The 16,775-nt window shown below is 44.8% G+C and overlaps 1 protein-coding gene across 1 annotated transcript in view; it reads right to left on the bottom strand.

Annotated features, from left to right (window-relative positions):
* The window catches only part of svilb (supervillin b), a 57,493-nt gene that overhangs the window by 27,433 nt on the left and 13,285 nt on the right, over positions 1–16,775 (bottom strand). The window contains exons 9-21 of the mRNA XM_071906570.2: positions 16,671–16,724; positions 16,200–16,637; positions 15,498–15,668; positions 15,212–15,247; positions 14,747–14,813; positions 14,283–14,419; positions 13,469–13,564; positions 11,540–11,855; positions 9,982–10,047; positions 7,479–8,196; positions 5,489–5,993; positions 2,665–2,797; positions 1,031–1,087 (exon numbers count right to left, since the gene is read on the bottom strand). Coding sequence (XP_071762671.2) covers positions 1,031–1,087; positions 2,665–2,797; positions 5,489–5,993; positions 7,479–8,196; positions 9,982–10,047; positions 11,540–11,855; positions 13,469–13,564; positions 14,283–14,419; positions 14,747–14,813; positions 15,212–15,247; positions 15,498–15,668; positions 16,200–16,637; positions 16,671–16,724 — 2,794 coding nt within the window. The remainder of the gene's footprint in view (positions 1–1,030; positions 1,088–2,664; positions 2,798–5,488; positions 5,994–7,478; positions 8,197–9,981; positions 10,048–11,539; positions 11,856–13,468; positions 13,565–14,282; positions 14,420–14,746; positions 14,814–15,211; positions 15,248–15,497; positions 15,669–16,199; positions 16,638–16,670; positions 16,725–16,775) is intronic.

Genomic DNA, 16,775 nt, shown 5'->3' with positions numbered 1-16,775 from the left:
ATGTTCCTTTCATACTCATCAAATTTATCAGAAGGAGAAATGCTTGTGAGTTAAAAGGCCATGCATATTTCAGATGCATCCCCAAATAAAAGGACACTGAAAATCATTAATGTCCATTGGATAAGATGTAAATTTGTACTGTTAGTAATAGAACAGCTGATCGCAAAATCCACTGCTACTTTGTAAGTCAACAAGCTGTGACAAACACTTCACATATTACATCATCTGTGCAGTACACACACAATACAGCTTAAAGGTGCATTAAGTAAGATTTTTACTTTCTTATAGCACAAAATGACCATACCATATCTGCAGGGGGTTGATAGGATTATTGATCAATACTACTGACTCAATGATTACTTTGCCAGGATATTTCTTCCTTTCAAAACTCACTTTCTTGCTCGTACTCTGCTTTAGAAACGACCCCTTTGTATTTTCACAATGGAGGACCATGCTACAAGGAAGCAACCGGCATCATAAGACATTTTGTTCTCAAGCCAAAAAAAGCAAATGACAAAGCAGTATTATTATTCCAGTATTCTGCATGGTGATATATTACCTTTTCACTAGACGTTTCTGTTGGATTTCTGCTCTAATTAGCTAGCTTACTCGTTCTTTTGTGAAAATGTGACTTTTAGATTTCTGTCCATTACAGACTACAGTAAGCTGTGCCAGAGACTCGTCAATATGGTTGCAACTGCTTGGTCGCCAAATCCGATCAAGGTCGATAAAAGTCTTTAAAGTCAATAAATTACTTAATGCCCCTTTAAGTCAGACTCAGCAAAAGTGTAGGAAAGCTCAGAAAAGTTCCAGCGTTAGTTAGTTCCCCAGCAGCATCCCACTGCTTCAGAGAGGAGTGTTACAGCGTTACAGACTGCATCGCACCGACACCAAAGACCCACAGACTGAGGAGAAGCAATCAGCCTCACACAGACTCAACACGAAGCTGTGATTGGACGGCGCAGGTCCCACGCGAAGCTGATTGGCTGAGTGTGTGGTGTGCGGCTGCCAACAGGGCTGGGCGGCTTACCCACAGCTGCTCAGACACAGACACAGCAGAGTACTCCTGAATGACCACCCCTTCCTCCTGAGGGGTTAAACACAGGGGAAGGAGTAGGTCAGATGGAGGGAGGGAGGGAGGGGGGTTGGGGGGGGGGGGTTGCAGCCATTGTCACCCTAATAGGTTTAAGGGTGTGATTGCCTGGAGGATTAGCATCTACATCTGAGCAGGCAGTTTCCCCCTTCTACAGAATGTTAATGTGAAGGAGACAAGCTGCAGGAAAAGCTTCATTATTTTTAAAAGTGACTCGGTCCTACATTCTGAAATCATTCTGAGCTTATAAATTCAATTTTAGCAGCTGTTCAAACCAATGGTAATGCCAATTTTGGTGATTTTCATTCATGCTTTAATTTCAATTGAAGGATTAAATGCTCCTCTATGGGTTGAGAAAACTCTACCACCCTTGGTCTTATCAAAACCCACTGGATAAACTCCAAAATACATGGCAGTCAATCTGAAAACAAACTGTTTTTCTTAGTTCCTGAAAAGTTGACATTTTGGAGGTATGAGGCTTTCACCCTACAGCGACTATGTGCAGTCTGTCTACAAAAGACATTTCGCCATATGTTCTTATACCATTTTCCCTCTAACACTGTCAAATGAGCTTTCAAACATCATTATCCTTTGAGGTTGAAGTGAAACTCAGACTGCAGAGTGTCCAGATCTGATTAGATCCTGTAGAAGAGGGGGATTTCTCCCAAATACCCCAGACTGCTAATTCCACGGGGAGACTGCCCCATATGCTGCCTAGGCTGCAGCCTGCAGGGTCTGGATCCTGCTGATCTGGACCACTGGGCTCACACAACAGATGGGCTAAGGGGGGAAATGAAAGGAGCACTTAGCTAGAGGAGCGGGGACAGAGGCTGGCATGGAAACCCAGGAGGATAGGGGCTGCAATGTGGCGCTGTGACCGCGTTTACTTTGGCTGCTTTGGTAAGGAGGCAACTCAACCGAGAAACCATGAAGTCTATCTACCTACATGCAGGTTATTATTCAGGGAACCACAAAAAATTATGTAACCCACAATTAGGATATCGGCAACTTTCTGGCAGTTCATTAGTATGGGTTGAATATCAACTACAACATACTGTATAATGAGAATGATATGAGGTTGATAATGGTTGGTTAGCCCATGGCCTCTAAAATTCCTAAGTGAAATGGGAGATAGTGGACTTCTGACGAAGTGCTGTATATAGACTGTTACACTGTGAGTTTAAAACTGATCTTGGATCAATATTTTAACTCTAACTTTATAAATATGGGTCATCGGTCATTTTGGTCATATAGATAAACAAAGCTTGCATTATTGACAATCTTATAAAGGATGCGTTGTTTTCAGCACATCCGTGTGGCTCTGACTCATTTATCTCAACCCAAAATAATAGTTAATAACAGCATATGTTATGCCACTATTTGATGATATTAATAACAACACTATATATAACACTATTTGATGTTGTTGAAAATGACTCACTATCTTTTTAAGAGTGACAATAATGCAAAACTTTGTACTGACATCCTGTGTATGAGGTGTATATGTATTTTGGTTGTGAATATGATCAGTGAGTTTTCCATTATTAACACCGCAGCGTGTAGAGACTGACCTTCTTCTTGTAGGTCTGCTCTGTCTCCCACAGCTGAGCCTGCTGCTCGGTGGAAGCCACCTTCACCACCTCCTGTTTCTTGTTGATCCTGTTCCTCCAGTCCTCCTCACCGCTCTTCTTCAGCAGCGCCAGTCTGACACACAAAACACACACAACACACCATTAAATATTGTTGGACAGTGAACTGCTAACGTTATTGCCCTGTTAGCTGGTGCAAACTGGGTTTTGACAGTAATGGGTTTTGGAATTGCACTGGCACTGCTAAGAAATTCTAACAGAACGCTGCTGCCAATTTCTCAGAGACAAAACTCTGGTGTGAAAACCTTTTGAATGTCGTAGGAGGAGACGTTCAGTAATATAGGTTTCTAAGAATTCTGCACCTTCTCTTTAATGGAATAATCCACAAGTTTTTCATATAAATAAATGTCCAAATAAATGCTATTCTCTATTGCTGATTGATACCATACAATAGTGATTTAACTATTATTAGCCAGTTCATGCAAGCTTTTACATTTGCTTTTTTAAACATGTTTGCATGGGTTAGGGTTATCTCTTTCCTAAGAATAATCCTCTGGTGCACAGGTAGTGATGCATTTTATGTTTCCAGCAGCAGCAACAATGGTTTGTTTGAAATAAATAGAAGAGGAAGTGGGTAGTTAGCATGAGCAGCGATAGCCACCATGGCTGAACAGACAAAGAAAAGAGCGCCACCTACAGAAACTCAAACTGCATCAACAGAAAATCCGATTAAATAGACGTCACAGTCCCACCCACACTGTTTGATTGACTGATTCTCTGGGAAGAGATCACCAGAGGAAAGCGTCTGTCTCCGAGCCAAAACTAGAGAGAACATCGGCATTGCCTTTCCAAAGATGAGAAACGCTCCAAGATGAAAAAACGACGATGAGGAACGATGCAGATGTGGCTCTTTTTCTTTTGAACTGGTAGCTTTCACTGTCGTTTATTAGCTGCAGTCTACATTCAGTGTCTTTATTATTATATTGGGCCAGTGCCAACATTGACTGCAAAACACCAAAGTTATGACTGCTTATCACCAAAAGTGTCGCCAAACTCAAGAAAAACAATGTATGACCCATGGGACTGTATTTTAAGTTCAATGACCCTTGGAGTGATCTATAATGAAAAATGAATAAAAGTGAACAAAAACTGTGTTGAATGTTAAAATTATATTTGCATTACATTATCATGGTTTCCATCATTTTCACTGAGGTTATTCGAACAAACATCCATCAAGGGTGAAAAACCAGGTCAGAGATTTATGTTCTGCAGCCAGAAAAGTCGGCTGAGGAAAAAGGCGTCAGGTCTCCAAAGGAAGCAAGAGGAACGCTGATAATGGATGACTTGGCGGCGGAGGGAAAGTATGTCATCATCTCTGCTACTGGGGTGTGGACAGGGCAGAAATGAGGGCATTAGGAGGAGTAAATCTACAGAACCTGCTAAATCTCACAGGATTCCTCCAGTCCACACGACTCTCTGCAAGGTGGGAGGAGAAACACAATGTTGCTAAAAATAAATCACCTCCAAAAAGGTAAATGGGTGGAACAAACCTATATACAACAAAGCAGGACACACAGTGCTACAGAGTCTGGCTCGCTGCTCGCCTGATTCTGTCAAACACTTTATACATTGAAGAGGTGTCGGATTTTGACCCGTCCAGCAAATAATCTTTTTCAACATTTCTTTCACCTTTGTGCCAAGCTCTGATTGGATTCCTGATTTATGAATGGAATCAAGGTTGACTTGTGTCCACAACTTTGCCAGGCAAGGATTAAAGGAACAATCGATCCACCCTCAGATACTCTCACACTGTTATATATCATCAATCTGTGATGTTCAATGCATTCCAGGAGTTATTTGGTGAAGTGTTTCTTTTTTGCTGTACTCTTTCCTTCAACCTGCCTTGTCTACTTGTACTTCAGTTAATGATTTCCTACATTCCCCATAACACCTTTGTCAACCTCCAGAGAATGGGCCTGAACTTGTTACATTTAGATGTGGGTTATATGTGTAGGTGGAGCGAGCGATAGTGATAGCATAGTAAGAGCATGAAAGAAAAAGTGAGAGTCACATCCCTTACTCAAAATTCAACATGTCTTGTGGCTGCATTGCATTCTGGTCTATTGAGGCTACAGTTGGTGGAGAAATTGGCCTCTCTGCCTCTTCTACGATGGATTTCTCCCTGTATGATTGTTGAACGTCTCTTGGTGCAAAATGGCGGCTCTAGAAAGAAGCCCTCGCTCTTTGATTCTGAGGGACTGACACCAAAACCTGATGATGTTTTAGATTGCTCTTCTGCTATCAAACTCCATTGTAGCTGCTGGAAATATCTCACTGTGACGTTACATTGTCTACGTTTGTCCAGTTATCCATCAGAATAAGAAAAATACAACCAAACAAACAACACAATGGGCCCAGAAATGGAAGGTGCATCGCCAATAGCTGTTTTTTAACAGTGTTAAAGTGTTTTTTCCTTTTTTTTTGGCATTGCTAGACCCTGGCAACTCAGCTGATTGCAGTCACACAACCTCAACAGTATCACCATTTAACTTGACTAGTAAAACTATGATGGCACTTGGGTCAGCCTGGTGGCTAAGGTGTGTACCATGTATTCCCAACATCACAGGTTCAAATCCAGCTGACAACCTTTGTTGCATGTCATCCCCTCTCTCTCTTCTGCTTGTCCTGTCACTCTACACTGTATATGGTCTAACAAAGCAGAAATGCAGGATTGACTATCTAAAACAAAACTACAACTATACTACCAACATAGTGTAACACTTTCACACCTTCAGCCACCACTCACCTCTCTTTGATGGACATCTGTTTGGCGGACATGCTGTCAGACAGTTGGTCCCCGGAATCTGTGGGGGACAGCAGATCACCAGAGTGGACGCTGTGCCGGCTGAAGTCCTCGCTGTGGTCCAGAGGCAGCGACTGGGACTTGACCAGCGACTGGGGGAAGGACTGGGGCTTGGGTAGAGTCTGGGGAGGCGCCTGGGGCTTGGGATGAGGCTGCGGGGCCGTCTGGGGGTAAGGCTTAGGGAGAGGCTGGACGAAACTCTGAGGTTTGGGTTGGGTTTGCGGGGACTGGGTTAACGGTTTGGGGTGGGTGGCTGGGGGCTGTGGCTGGGTGTAGAGCTGGGCTTTGGGTTGGGATGGAGAGGGGTGCTGTGTGAAGGGTTTGGGAAGAGTTTGAGGAGGCTGGATGAGGGTCTGCTGCTGCTGCTGGGTGCTGGACACGTGAGACACACTCCTGGATGAGACTGTTGCTATCACTGGTTTCAGTGACACAGGGTGATCTGGTGAGTCTGAAAGAACAATATACATATATGTACATGTAAATACAGTGTCTGAAATTAACTTTTTGGTTCCTCTGCCATGGGCTGGTAAACTAATAATAATGTATTGGATAAAGTAATATAAGATAAGATACATTTTTCATAGATATATGTCACCCTACCTGTTTTCAGTGCTTTTTCATGTACAGAACCAGGTACTGTGTGTTAATCTAAAACTTGCTCATTCACTTGTGCAATGGATCAAGTTTATATTTCAATCTGAAGACAACAGAACTCAATATAAGCAAAGATTTCCAATGTTATCTTCTCTAAAAGTTAGCAACCAGAGTGGCAGGTGACCCTTATTGATTTATCCACCAAAGACAAATTTTACCAGCAGTTGGTTCTTGACAAGTGATTTCAGATCTTGTACATACATGCAAATATTCTGACATGCGCACACACATGCACATCAACAACAAATGCAATGATGAGTGTAATATCAGGGCACATATAAGATTGCACTGTAAATCCCCTGTGTAATCAGTGCTCATCCCTCAAATACATGCGTGTGCACACACAGACATATGCACAGGCTTTTGCGGAGAAGCAATCTGGTTTGAATCATATGCAAAGCCTGCTGTATGCCCAGTGCAATGTGTGTGTGTGTGTGTGTGTGTGTGTGTGTTAATCATACTATAGTAGTATAATAGCCTACACTATAGTCTCTCAAGTATAGGGTCTCTCCATGCAGGACTAAATAAAAGAGTAGAGGCTGCAGACAAGGCTCCCATTGTGTCCTCCCTGCCCTCTACCTCGCTCATGCAAGTACTGGCCAATTGTTCTGCACTCTCTCACTGAGTGCTTTCATCTCTCTATGTGCTGTTTGTGTGCATGCATGGGAAAAGACCACCCCTGGACACACTTTACATTAGCACATAAAAACAGGTCAGCAGCCCCATTACAGTATGTGTGCAGCCAAACCCACAGGCGTAAAAATCGTGCGAGGGGACCACAGCCCTTTATAGGCCATGACAGCGGTAAGAGCGCAGACACACAGGTCGATATCAAAATCTGTGGTGTCTGTTAGCTGACAAACTGCATGTCACAGAAAGGGCTTCCTCTTCGCAGACAAAGGGAGCCACGAGGCAAATGCATGGAAAAATATGCTAATTAGATGCAGCCCCAGACATCTCTCTCTCTCCTTGACTCTCTCTCTCTCTGTGTATTAACCAAATCAAATACCCCCAGCTGAGACAAGTGTGTGCAGCCGGCGGAAAGCAACCATGCGCGGAAGCACGCTGCATAAGACAATGAGGATAATGAGATCCAGCTCCTCTTCAAGACACTGCTTCCTCTATGTCGCTCTGTCACTCCCTCTCTCCCTCTCCTTTTTTTCACCTCTCCTTTTTCTCTCTGTCATTTGTCTCCCCTCATCTCTCCATCCCTCTGTCTCTTCCCCCCTCTGCCCCTTCTCTCTGTCTCCTTCCTGCTTGAATCAGAGAAGCCTCCTACCTGAGACGAGCGCCCGGCTCCTGCCGCTGCTCCTCTCGGCGTGCTGCAGCTCCTGTGTGGAGGAGCTGTGAGCTGCTGCAGCCTCTCTCAGGTAGCCGCCTCCTCCTCCTCCTCCTCCTCCTCCTCCTTTCTCCCTCCTCTCCTGGGAGTCTCCTTCTGTGGCTCTCCGGCTGGGCAGAGGGGGGTCGACAGCAGGCTGAGGCTGGGGCTGAGGCTGGGGCTGAGGCTGGTACAGCTGCCTGTCCCTCTCCCTGTCCCTGTCGGGGGAGTGCGGCTTTCCCTTGCCTTGGCTCTCCTCTCTGGCTCCTCCCCGCTGTCTCCCCCTCACCACCACCTCCTCCTCCTCCCCCTCCTGCCTGCGACCAGTGGAGGAGCCGGCAGGAGCCCCCCCTCTCTCCCGGCTCTCGGAGAGGGGAGGGGAGGAGGTGAGCTCGGGCTCAGGGGGGCTGGGGTCCCCGCTCTGGGTCATGGAGAAATACCTCAGCGCCCTCTCCTGGTGGCTGCCGGCGGCGCTGCTGGAGGCAGGGGGCTGTTGTTGGGCGGGGCTGTAGGGGACAGCGGTGGATTTCCCTGGACGGAGACTGTCACTGTCAACATTGCCGCCGCCGCCTGCCGTCATGGTTACCGTGGTGACTGAGGCTTGGGAGGTGACGGCGGCCACGGAGCGGACCAGGGAGGCTGACAGGGGCTCCAGTTTGACCCCGCCTCCGTTCTGCAGCTGCAGGAACAGCAGAGAAGATGTCAGAAGTTAGGATGGATAAGATGAGAGCAGGAGAGATGAGAGGATGGATAGGGAGGAAGGATGGAAAGATAGATGTGATTGAGATAGAGAAGTTATGGATGAATGAACATGGGAATGGATGGATGGTAGATGCGTGGTGATGAATGGATGGATGGATGAATGGATGAAGTTTGAGAGGGAAGGGAATAGGAAACAACTGTAAGGCAGTAGCAGAAGAATGGATGAATAGATGGATGGATAGATGGATGTATAGATAGATGAGGCAAACGGTAGTAGCAGTCAAAGCAGATGAGGCAAAAATAAATAGAGCAGTAATTCAAGCTTGCTTTTGAAGCCTCAGCTGTACAGCGACTCTTTCATTCACAAAACATCCAGAAAGGCTTTGGGAAGGACAGGCCTTGAAATAATTGAGTCATTCATAAACCTGTCATGCAAAATAATTACTCTCACTCATTCAACATTTATACTCTGACATTCACAAGCATCTCATTCTCGACGTTCATAAACATTGTTTTACACCAGAATGCCATTCCTCTAGCCTGGATCCAGTCCCATAACTTTTTATTTTTGTTTGTATTTGCTCACTAACCAACTGACTATTTGATTTTCATGATTCATGGGACTGGCGGTGGCGTCCTTTGGATGCAGCAGGGAAGTCTGGGTGAGGAAAGCGAGTGAAAAATTCTCCCTATTCCCTTAATAACTATCGTCGAGGAGCCCTTGAGCAAGGCATCTAACTGCTCCGGTGAAGCTGTTTACCGGCCAACAGTGGAAGACTGTGGTTGTACTGGGCAGCTTCCAGGTGTGAATGTGGTTAGCTGTGCGAATGTGAAGCAGGGTGGAGCTGAAAAAGAGCATGATCAGATAACATTCCCTGGATAAATAAAGGCTATAAAGGCACAAAAAAAAAACAACACAAAGTAAGTCTGTGCTATTGTGATTGGTCAGGAATGAGGACTGAAATATCACCATTCAACGCAACAATAAATTCACTAAAGTAGACCTAAATAAAGCGGTTCCAGTCTCATGAATCACAAAATTCAGATGGTTAATGAGCAAATATGAGTGAAAATGAGAAATTCACAGGGGCTGATATTCACCAAGGGAAACGCTATAAGAGGTCACTTCATGTACAGGATGCTATCTCAAAGTTCTCGATAAAACTATTAAACTCTGAACTAAAACATGACCTCTTAAGACTTTCTGAAATGTAGTTTGGTCCAACTTTAGAAAACCATAGAGATTGCAATACGCAGCCATCTGAAAGAAGCTTGAGGTCCTGTATTGACTCTCTCACATTCATTATGCACACAGTCAATATCAAGGCCAGATTCGCCCTCATACTTATTCTCAAGGTAAGCGATTTTTGTAACAGAGTAAAAGAGCATACACCACATTGCGCTGAAATATCCCATGCTTGTTATGCTCTGAACAAGCATTTCAGAGGAGCAGCTGACTTCCAGCAATGAGGAGCCTCTGAAAACAAACAAGGCGGTACAAATATCCCTAACATTGAAGCTAACACCACATGACGAAGCATAAATGTAACACTTTAATGCAACAGGAATGATATCTGTTGTGTTACATTGTCATCGTAACCTTAAAACCACAGGCTACATTGCATTAATGAACATCATTAAGCATTCGCATTAAAAGCTACCACAAGCAGCAGCTGCCATCAAGACATCACTGGTCACTAGCAGGAGCTTCTAGCTCAAATGCAACCAATCAGAAGCTCTGTCAGGCAGCAGGGGGTCTTACATGTTCTCCCTGATTGGCCTGTAAGTCGCTGTTAGACACCGGAGAGGTAACCATTGGCTCAGCTTCCTGTGTGGACACCAGTGATTAACTGTAACTCACTACTGGGAACATGGAGGTGAAGTCAATCTATTATGTGGCATCTGAAGCTCGGTTTCTTGTAATCACATCTCTGGTTTTCAGTGTGTATATATAGTTGTTCAAGGAATATCAGTTCTTCTTATGTACTCATCTTATTCTTCACTTGTGCTTATGCAGTAAAGAATGGTTATAACATGTGAAATAAGAGCACCGTATGGAATTATGGGATGCAAATACAGTTTTTGCACACAGGACAATATCTCTGTGTAAGGTGGTGACACACTAGCCAATTTTTTGGCAATGCAGATGGGCAATACTCTCACCAACAGGCAACATCAAAGGTCAAAAATCTATTCCTGGAAACAAGATACTCCTGCATGACTAAAGCACCAATGCTGATGCAGACTGTTGCACATCAGTTGCCCAGAAAGTTTCCCAATTATGTCTGCCCCTAACCCTGGATACCCCCCGGATAAATAATGTCTGCCCCTAGTCTGCCCCAGTCCCTTATATGAGTTGTGGTCATGTGTGACATCTAGAGGCTACTGTGTTGCAAAGCAAGAGGGGAATGAACCCTTTGACCCCTCTGTGCATGCTAGGTTGTCTATAACCATGTTATTTATCCCCCAAGCACCAGAGAAACTGGTGCGCTGCTTCAGCCTCGCTGCAATAAATGTAAGTGACCTGGAAGTGAGTCGACTCTAGCTGGGGGCCTGTTCAAGATCTTTCATCCGAGAATTGTTTAACCATAGTAGTTGTTTGACATTGTGGAAATACATTAGGTAGCGGGTGGTGAAGCAGACAGTTCACTTGTATAGGCTTCCACACGTCTGATGCGCTGGGTTACCCTGGTTGAAAACACTGACTGAATGAGGTCACAACTTTGTGATTACGCTTTTGTCGCTATGCTATCCTCACTATTTTGCAACGTTGCAAGCATTTCACCTTGGTGCCTGCACCCCTGACATTTGGCCAGAGTTTAACTGCTCATCACTGTTCCTTTGATTCTGTTCCCTCTGTTTTATTTTCTTCCTCTTTCTTATTTTGTGGAGAGACGCCAAAGACGGATGCCACTGTATGAAGGGTTGGTACGTGGGTGGGGGATAAGAAAACAAATCTATCGTAATGTTGTGAACTTGCCATCTTTGTCTTCTATGTATTATAGCTGACTGTTACAGTTTGTTCCTTCTATTTACAGCACTTTGTAAACTTTGTTAAGAAATATGCTAGCCTATATTATTATTAATAGTAGTAGTAGTAGTAATAGTAGTAGTAGTAGTATTGTCCTTGCTTTTTAGTATTAATTTCCTTCTTTATTACAGATTTTTTTTATCTCAATGTAACTCTGTTTTGATAAGTGCCCTATAAAGAAAGGTTATTATACATTTATAATATTCTCATTGTTGCCATTGTTTTTTTTACTATTGTTACTGTTGTTTCCTTTCAAGAAAAAAATAAATGGGTGTAAAAAACTGTGTACCTGCTCCACCTCTCCCTGGGTGATGGGTTGGGTCTGGAAGCGGGCGTTGGCCCTGCGCTGGCGGGTGTCCCCCCGGGCCCCGCCCCCCTCGGTGGCCTTGCCGGTGGGATGGGACAGTCGGTTGAACAGGGCCATCTTCTCAGCCAGGCTGAGGGTGGACAGGTCAGGCTCGTCTGGAAGCAGCTCGTGGCCGTCTCCCTTCACCCCGGGGCCGGGTGCCGGAGCTGGTTTCTGGGTCTCCTGGAGCTCCGGGAGCTCCTGGGTCTCCTGCTCCTGCTCCTGGACCCCTGAGCCTGGCTGGGAGGAAGTCTGGAGGCTGGGGAGGGAGAGGAGGGGGCTAGTGAGTAGAGTGACAGGCTAAATTTACTAGACTGGAGAACAAGAGACATACCATTTAATATTGTATATGATTAACCAAGGTCATGTCAACAAGCTGGACTAGATAATATATTGTCCAATAACAACTTAGTCTCAAATGACAGCCAATTTTATAGACTGGGAGATCTTGATGTTTTAACAAATTACAACTGCCTCTAACAAACGTCTGGTTAAAAGATTTGTTGTTATTGGTGACAAAACAGCTTGTCCAACCATCAAAACATGCATCATCCAAACATTATATCATCACTGCATTAAGAGACAGAGGCATTTGAGGTTGCATCTGAGTTTAAACAGGACACTAGATAGAAGTAGAATATTTTACCATACATTTGTGTGCATACTATATATTATTCACCTGTAAAATCTCAGTTTTATATGACATAAAGCCTGTCTCCAATAGTAGCATGTCTCTAATAAACACCTGAACTAGTATAAGAAGTTTTGTAGTAGCCTAAGCATGCTAAGGTATTGAAAGACAATACATCCTGCTAAAAACTCAAAATCACAAATAAAAACTGATCATACACATTCCTCCCACTGATTACCAAAGAATTGAACATGCATGCAGACATCCGCTGGGTGAATAACGGTGACGTCTGTGTCAGATGACAGGGGCAGCAACAGAGATATAAGTAGATCAGCGTACAAATGCCAGATAATCATATAATGCACTTGGTTGTTTGCGGGGGTTATGGCGAGCTCCCAGCAGTGCGCTAAGTTAAACCTGGGTCAGTAAACAAACTGCGGGCACGTGAACCCAGCCATCCAGAGGGCTTTAACTGGCTCGACCTCTGACCTTTCCATAAAATGCAGTATGTGACCCATTTCTTCACTGATATTTGTGACCCGAGCGTAAGAAACGCTGCGACAGGGAATGCTTGGAAACCGGGCATGGAAAGTACTGAATGAGCTATTGTGTAAACACTGGCTTCCTTCCCCTATAAGGTGCACACGGCTATTCCTGAGGAAGCAGCAGCATGTGAGGCAGCAGAAATAGCAAGGTAAGGTGAGCTGGGCAAACAGAGGAGCACAGCGACCAGGAGAGGGCGATGGAGAGTAAAAGGTCTCTATGGAACATTCAACTGGTTTAATACAAATTAAATGATCAAGGGAATTACTGGTACAGGGATTAAGAGCGAATTTAATGAAATTGTAATTTGTCTGTTCCAAATTAGCTGATTTATTTAATGACTTTAACACACACTGAGCATGAATATAATCCCCTATGATGGTAGTCTTATTTCCGTTGTGGTCCTCATGATGTACAGATGTTGAGGCAGGGACGACATATTGTTTTCAGCTTGATGACAATGCATTTTTGACATTATCCACCAGGTTTCAAAAGGGTTTCATAAGCCCAAGAGGTCGGAACATTTTCTCAACCCATAGAAGAACAATGAAATCCTTCAACTGAAGTGAAAACATTGAAGTTACAGAGTTTTCACACAACAGCGACATTCTAGATGTCAAAGTATAGAACAAGTAAGTAAACACACATACACACATATATACACACACAAAAGCAAGCACACACCAGGCCAGCTGTACCTGAAGCTAGTCACGGTGGTGCTGACTACAGTGGGGCTGGGGACACGAGCGACCATGGTGTGGACACCCACAGGTTGTGAGGACATAACAGGCTCACTTTAGAGTGGAGAAAAGGAAGTATAGACAGGGAAAAAAAGACCGTGAAAGACAGGTGATACAAGGCAGTGGAAAATACAGTCGGTGAGAAAGAAGAGTGGTAGAGGAGTAGGGTAGGAGAGAGGAGAGGAGAGGAGAGGAGAGAAGGAGGGGAGAGGAGAGAGGAGAAGAGATGAGGAGGGTAGAGGAGATGAGGCAAGAGGAGGAGAGGAGAGGAGAGGAGAGGAGAGGAGAGGAGAGGAGAGGAGAGGAGAGGAGAGGAGAGGAGAGGAGAGGAGAGGAGAAATGAACAAGAAAGAAAAGAAATGGACCAGGATGCTTGAAGATGGAGTGGAGAAGAGATGAAGGGAAATTGGGAGGAGAGAGAAGGGGAGAGGAGAAGAAAGAGGAGAAGAGGATTGAGGAGGTGAGGAGAGGAGTGGAGAGGAGAGGAGAGGAGAGGCAAGTCAAGAACAGAATAAAGAGAAGACTTAAAAACTTAAAAGAAGTTGACAGAAGTGTGTGAAGATGGAGTGGAGAGGAGATCAAAGTAGAGGAGAGGGAAGGAAGAGAAAGAAGACAACAGACGACGACAGAGGAACAGAGGAGAAGACAAGAAAGGAAAAGAAAAGAAAGGAAGAAAGAAGAAGCAATAGCAGTATTCTCTACAACTGTTATGTATGATGTAACATAAGCCTATAATAAAACCAAGAACTGACAGATTTAATCTAAGACCTACTTTTCAGCGATGACCACTTCCTTGTTGGTGACCGGCTGTGTGTGTGAGCGGTCCTGGACCCTCCTCAGACGCCTTTCCACAGCAGCGTTACGAGAGCGAGGTTTGGGAACGCCGCCATCTGATGTCCTCTCCAGCTCCTGCCAGGAAACGGCAGGAAAAAGTATGTTTTTTGTTCAGTTTAGCGTAATGCATAGAAAGAGACCCAGATGAGATCAAATCCCATAACCAATAGATATATACATGACAAAAAACATATCCATTTGAATTTTCTGAACAGCCAATTACTTGCAGTCTAACTCATTTGGAAGGTGATTTTGTTACAGAACGTGAACTTACACAACCTCCAATGTCTTTGATTATGAATGTGCACACAAATCCATCTTACAGCTTTGAGATTATGAGATTGAATGAATAAAACATTATTTGCCATAATGATTCAAATGTACGTAAAGTAGGGACTGTACCCTGAAGAGAGATCTCTTGGCTGCCACACTCATCTTGGCCCTCTCGTCAAGTTTTCCTTCATCTACCGGAAAAGAGGAGAAGAATGATGTCGTGCTACAGTGCATCAACAGAACCTGAAACGCTGGAAAAAAGGCACTAAGATAGGCTAAAGTTTAGAGAAGAAGGCTGAACCAGCTGAGAATAGTAATGACACTAGTCATGAGGAACTGTAGCATTCAGCTGTCCCTGTAAACCTGCACTATACCCACAGTATCAAATGGTTAGCAACTGAAAGAAACAATCTTGCAATTTATACAGTATATAATGGTTTAATTCCAAAATATTTGTCTATTCTTCTGTTCTCCAATGAATGGTTAAAGAATATAAAAAAGGAGCATGCGCCCTACTTTTTGACTGCGGACCATACTGTATATACTGTACAGTATATACAGTAGACATATGACTGAAGAGCAGACTACTTGCCTTCAACGTCCTGAAGCTGTGTTGGACTCAGACGGGACCTGGGGAAGAGACACATATATATCAACCACAGCATTTAGAGCTGTATTTTTCAGTGCAAGAGAGGAACCGCAGAATATAATCATGAACTGAATTCCAGACCCAGCAACAACCATGCTCCGCCCTTCAATAGGATCTCCATAATGAACATCCCCTACATTGTGAACATTATTGTACTTGTATAAAATTACTCTGATTCTGAAGAAAAGGGTTTGAGCTGTTATGGACCTCTACAGCGAGGCCCTCCTGTACCTATCCGACTCCAGCCGCTCTGCAGAGGTGATGGGCTGGGTCCTAAACCTCTCCGACATGCGACTGTCTCCTGGGGTGATGTAGCGTCGAGGCCTCCGTGCCCCCCTGTCCCGATCGCCGCCGCTAGCCGGATCTACCTCCATTGCTGACAGATCTACTTTAGTAGCCTCCCTTTTGGAGTGGCGTTTTGATTTGGAAAGATTGACGAAGACAACACAAAGGGAGAATACAAGTGAGAGAACTATTAGCGATGACTGGTTTTGATATGGGTTTTAGTGGATGAAAAGTTTTGTGGCAACTGCATTCAAGTTAAAAGGGTAGATCACTCACACATTGATCTTGCCACACAAGCTGAGCACAACCCAACTGCACAGCAACCCAACTGTGAATAGCCATCAGCCACTCACAACATGCAGCGGCAATCAATTGCCAAAAATGAAGTTGCACAACAAGAATTAATGCTAACTTGCACAAGCAAGTTAAGGTAAATAAACAAACTGCAAACACCACAATACAAATAACAATGGTAGACATCATAGCGATACAATTTAGACTATCTTTGACACAGTTCATGCCACAGAATGATGTTCTGTTAGCTTTATGTTTTGCGTTGTTTTTATTATTATTTATGGCGACAGCACACTGCTGCAGGGTTAGACAGCAGTCAGCGATGCAAGACAACGCCCATGCCAGTGGACCTACAACTCAGGCTTCCGGTTGGCATTCTCCAAGTAGGAGTGTCGTAGTTGTGCTACCGACACCCTGGTGTCCAGGGCGCCCACCTCCCCGTTAGCCACCCCTCCATCCCTGCCGTGGTGCCCCGCTGACGCTGGCTCTCTGCTGGCCGCTGCCCTCTCAATGCTCCGGTACACGGCAGAGCGCTGGCTCACTCCTATATCTGACATGGAGCGAGTTCGTATCTTGGGTTTGGGGCCTCCGCTCATCTCCGTGCTCCTGTGTCTGGCGTGGGGGAGAGAGGAGCCCTTCTGCAGGTAGACGGCCGAGTCAGACTGCTGCTGCCCTGGAGGCTCCTGCTGCTGCTCCTGCTGCTGCTGCTGCCTCTGAGGCTCAAACTCCTGCTGTAGCTGGGGCTCTTGGTGTTTCCTCTGGGTGTCTTGCTGCAGTCGTTGAGGCTCTTGTCTTTGGATCTCATACTCCTGCTGTCTTTGAGACTCTTGTTGTCTTTGGGGCTCTTGCCGATGTCTTGGGGGATCATACTGATGTTGCCTTTGCGGCTCTTGCTGCTGAATTTGGGCGCCATACTGTCGTTTTTGGGGC

Source organism: Centroberyx gerrardi, chromosome 13 (assembly GCF_048128805.1).
Source record: "Centroberyx gerrardi isolate f3 chromosome 13, fCenGer3.hap1.cur.20231027, whole genome shotgun sequence".
In the NCBI taxonomy this organism is placed as follows: Eukaryota; Metazoa; Chordata; class Actinopteri; order Beryciformes; family Berycidae; genus Centroberyx; species Centroberyx gerrardi.
Note: the sequence above shows the minus strand (reverse complement) of the source record. Positions and strands in the feature narration are given on the sequence as shown.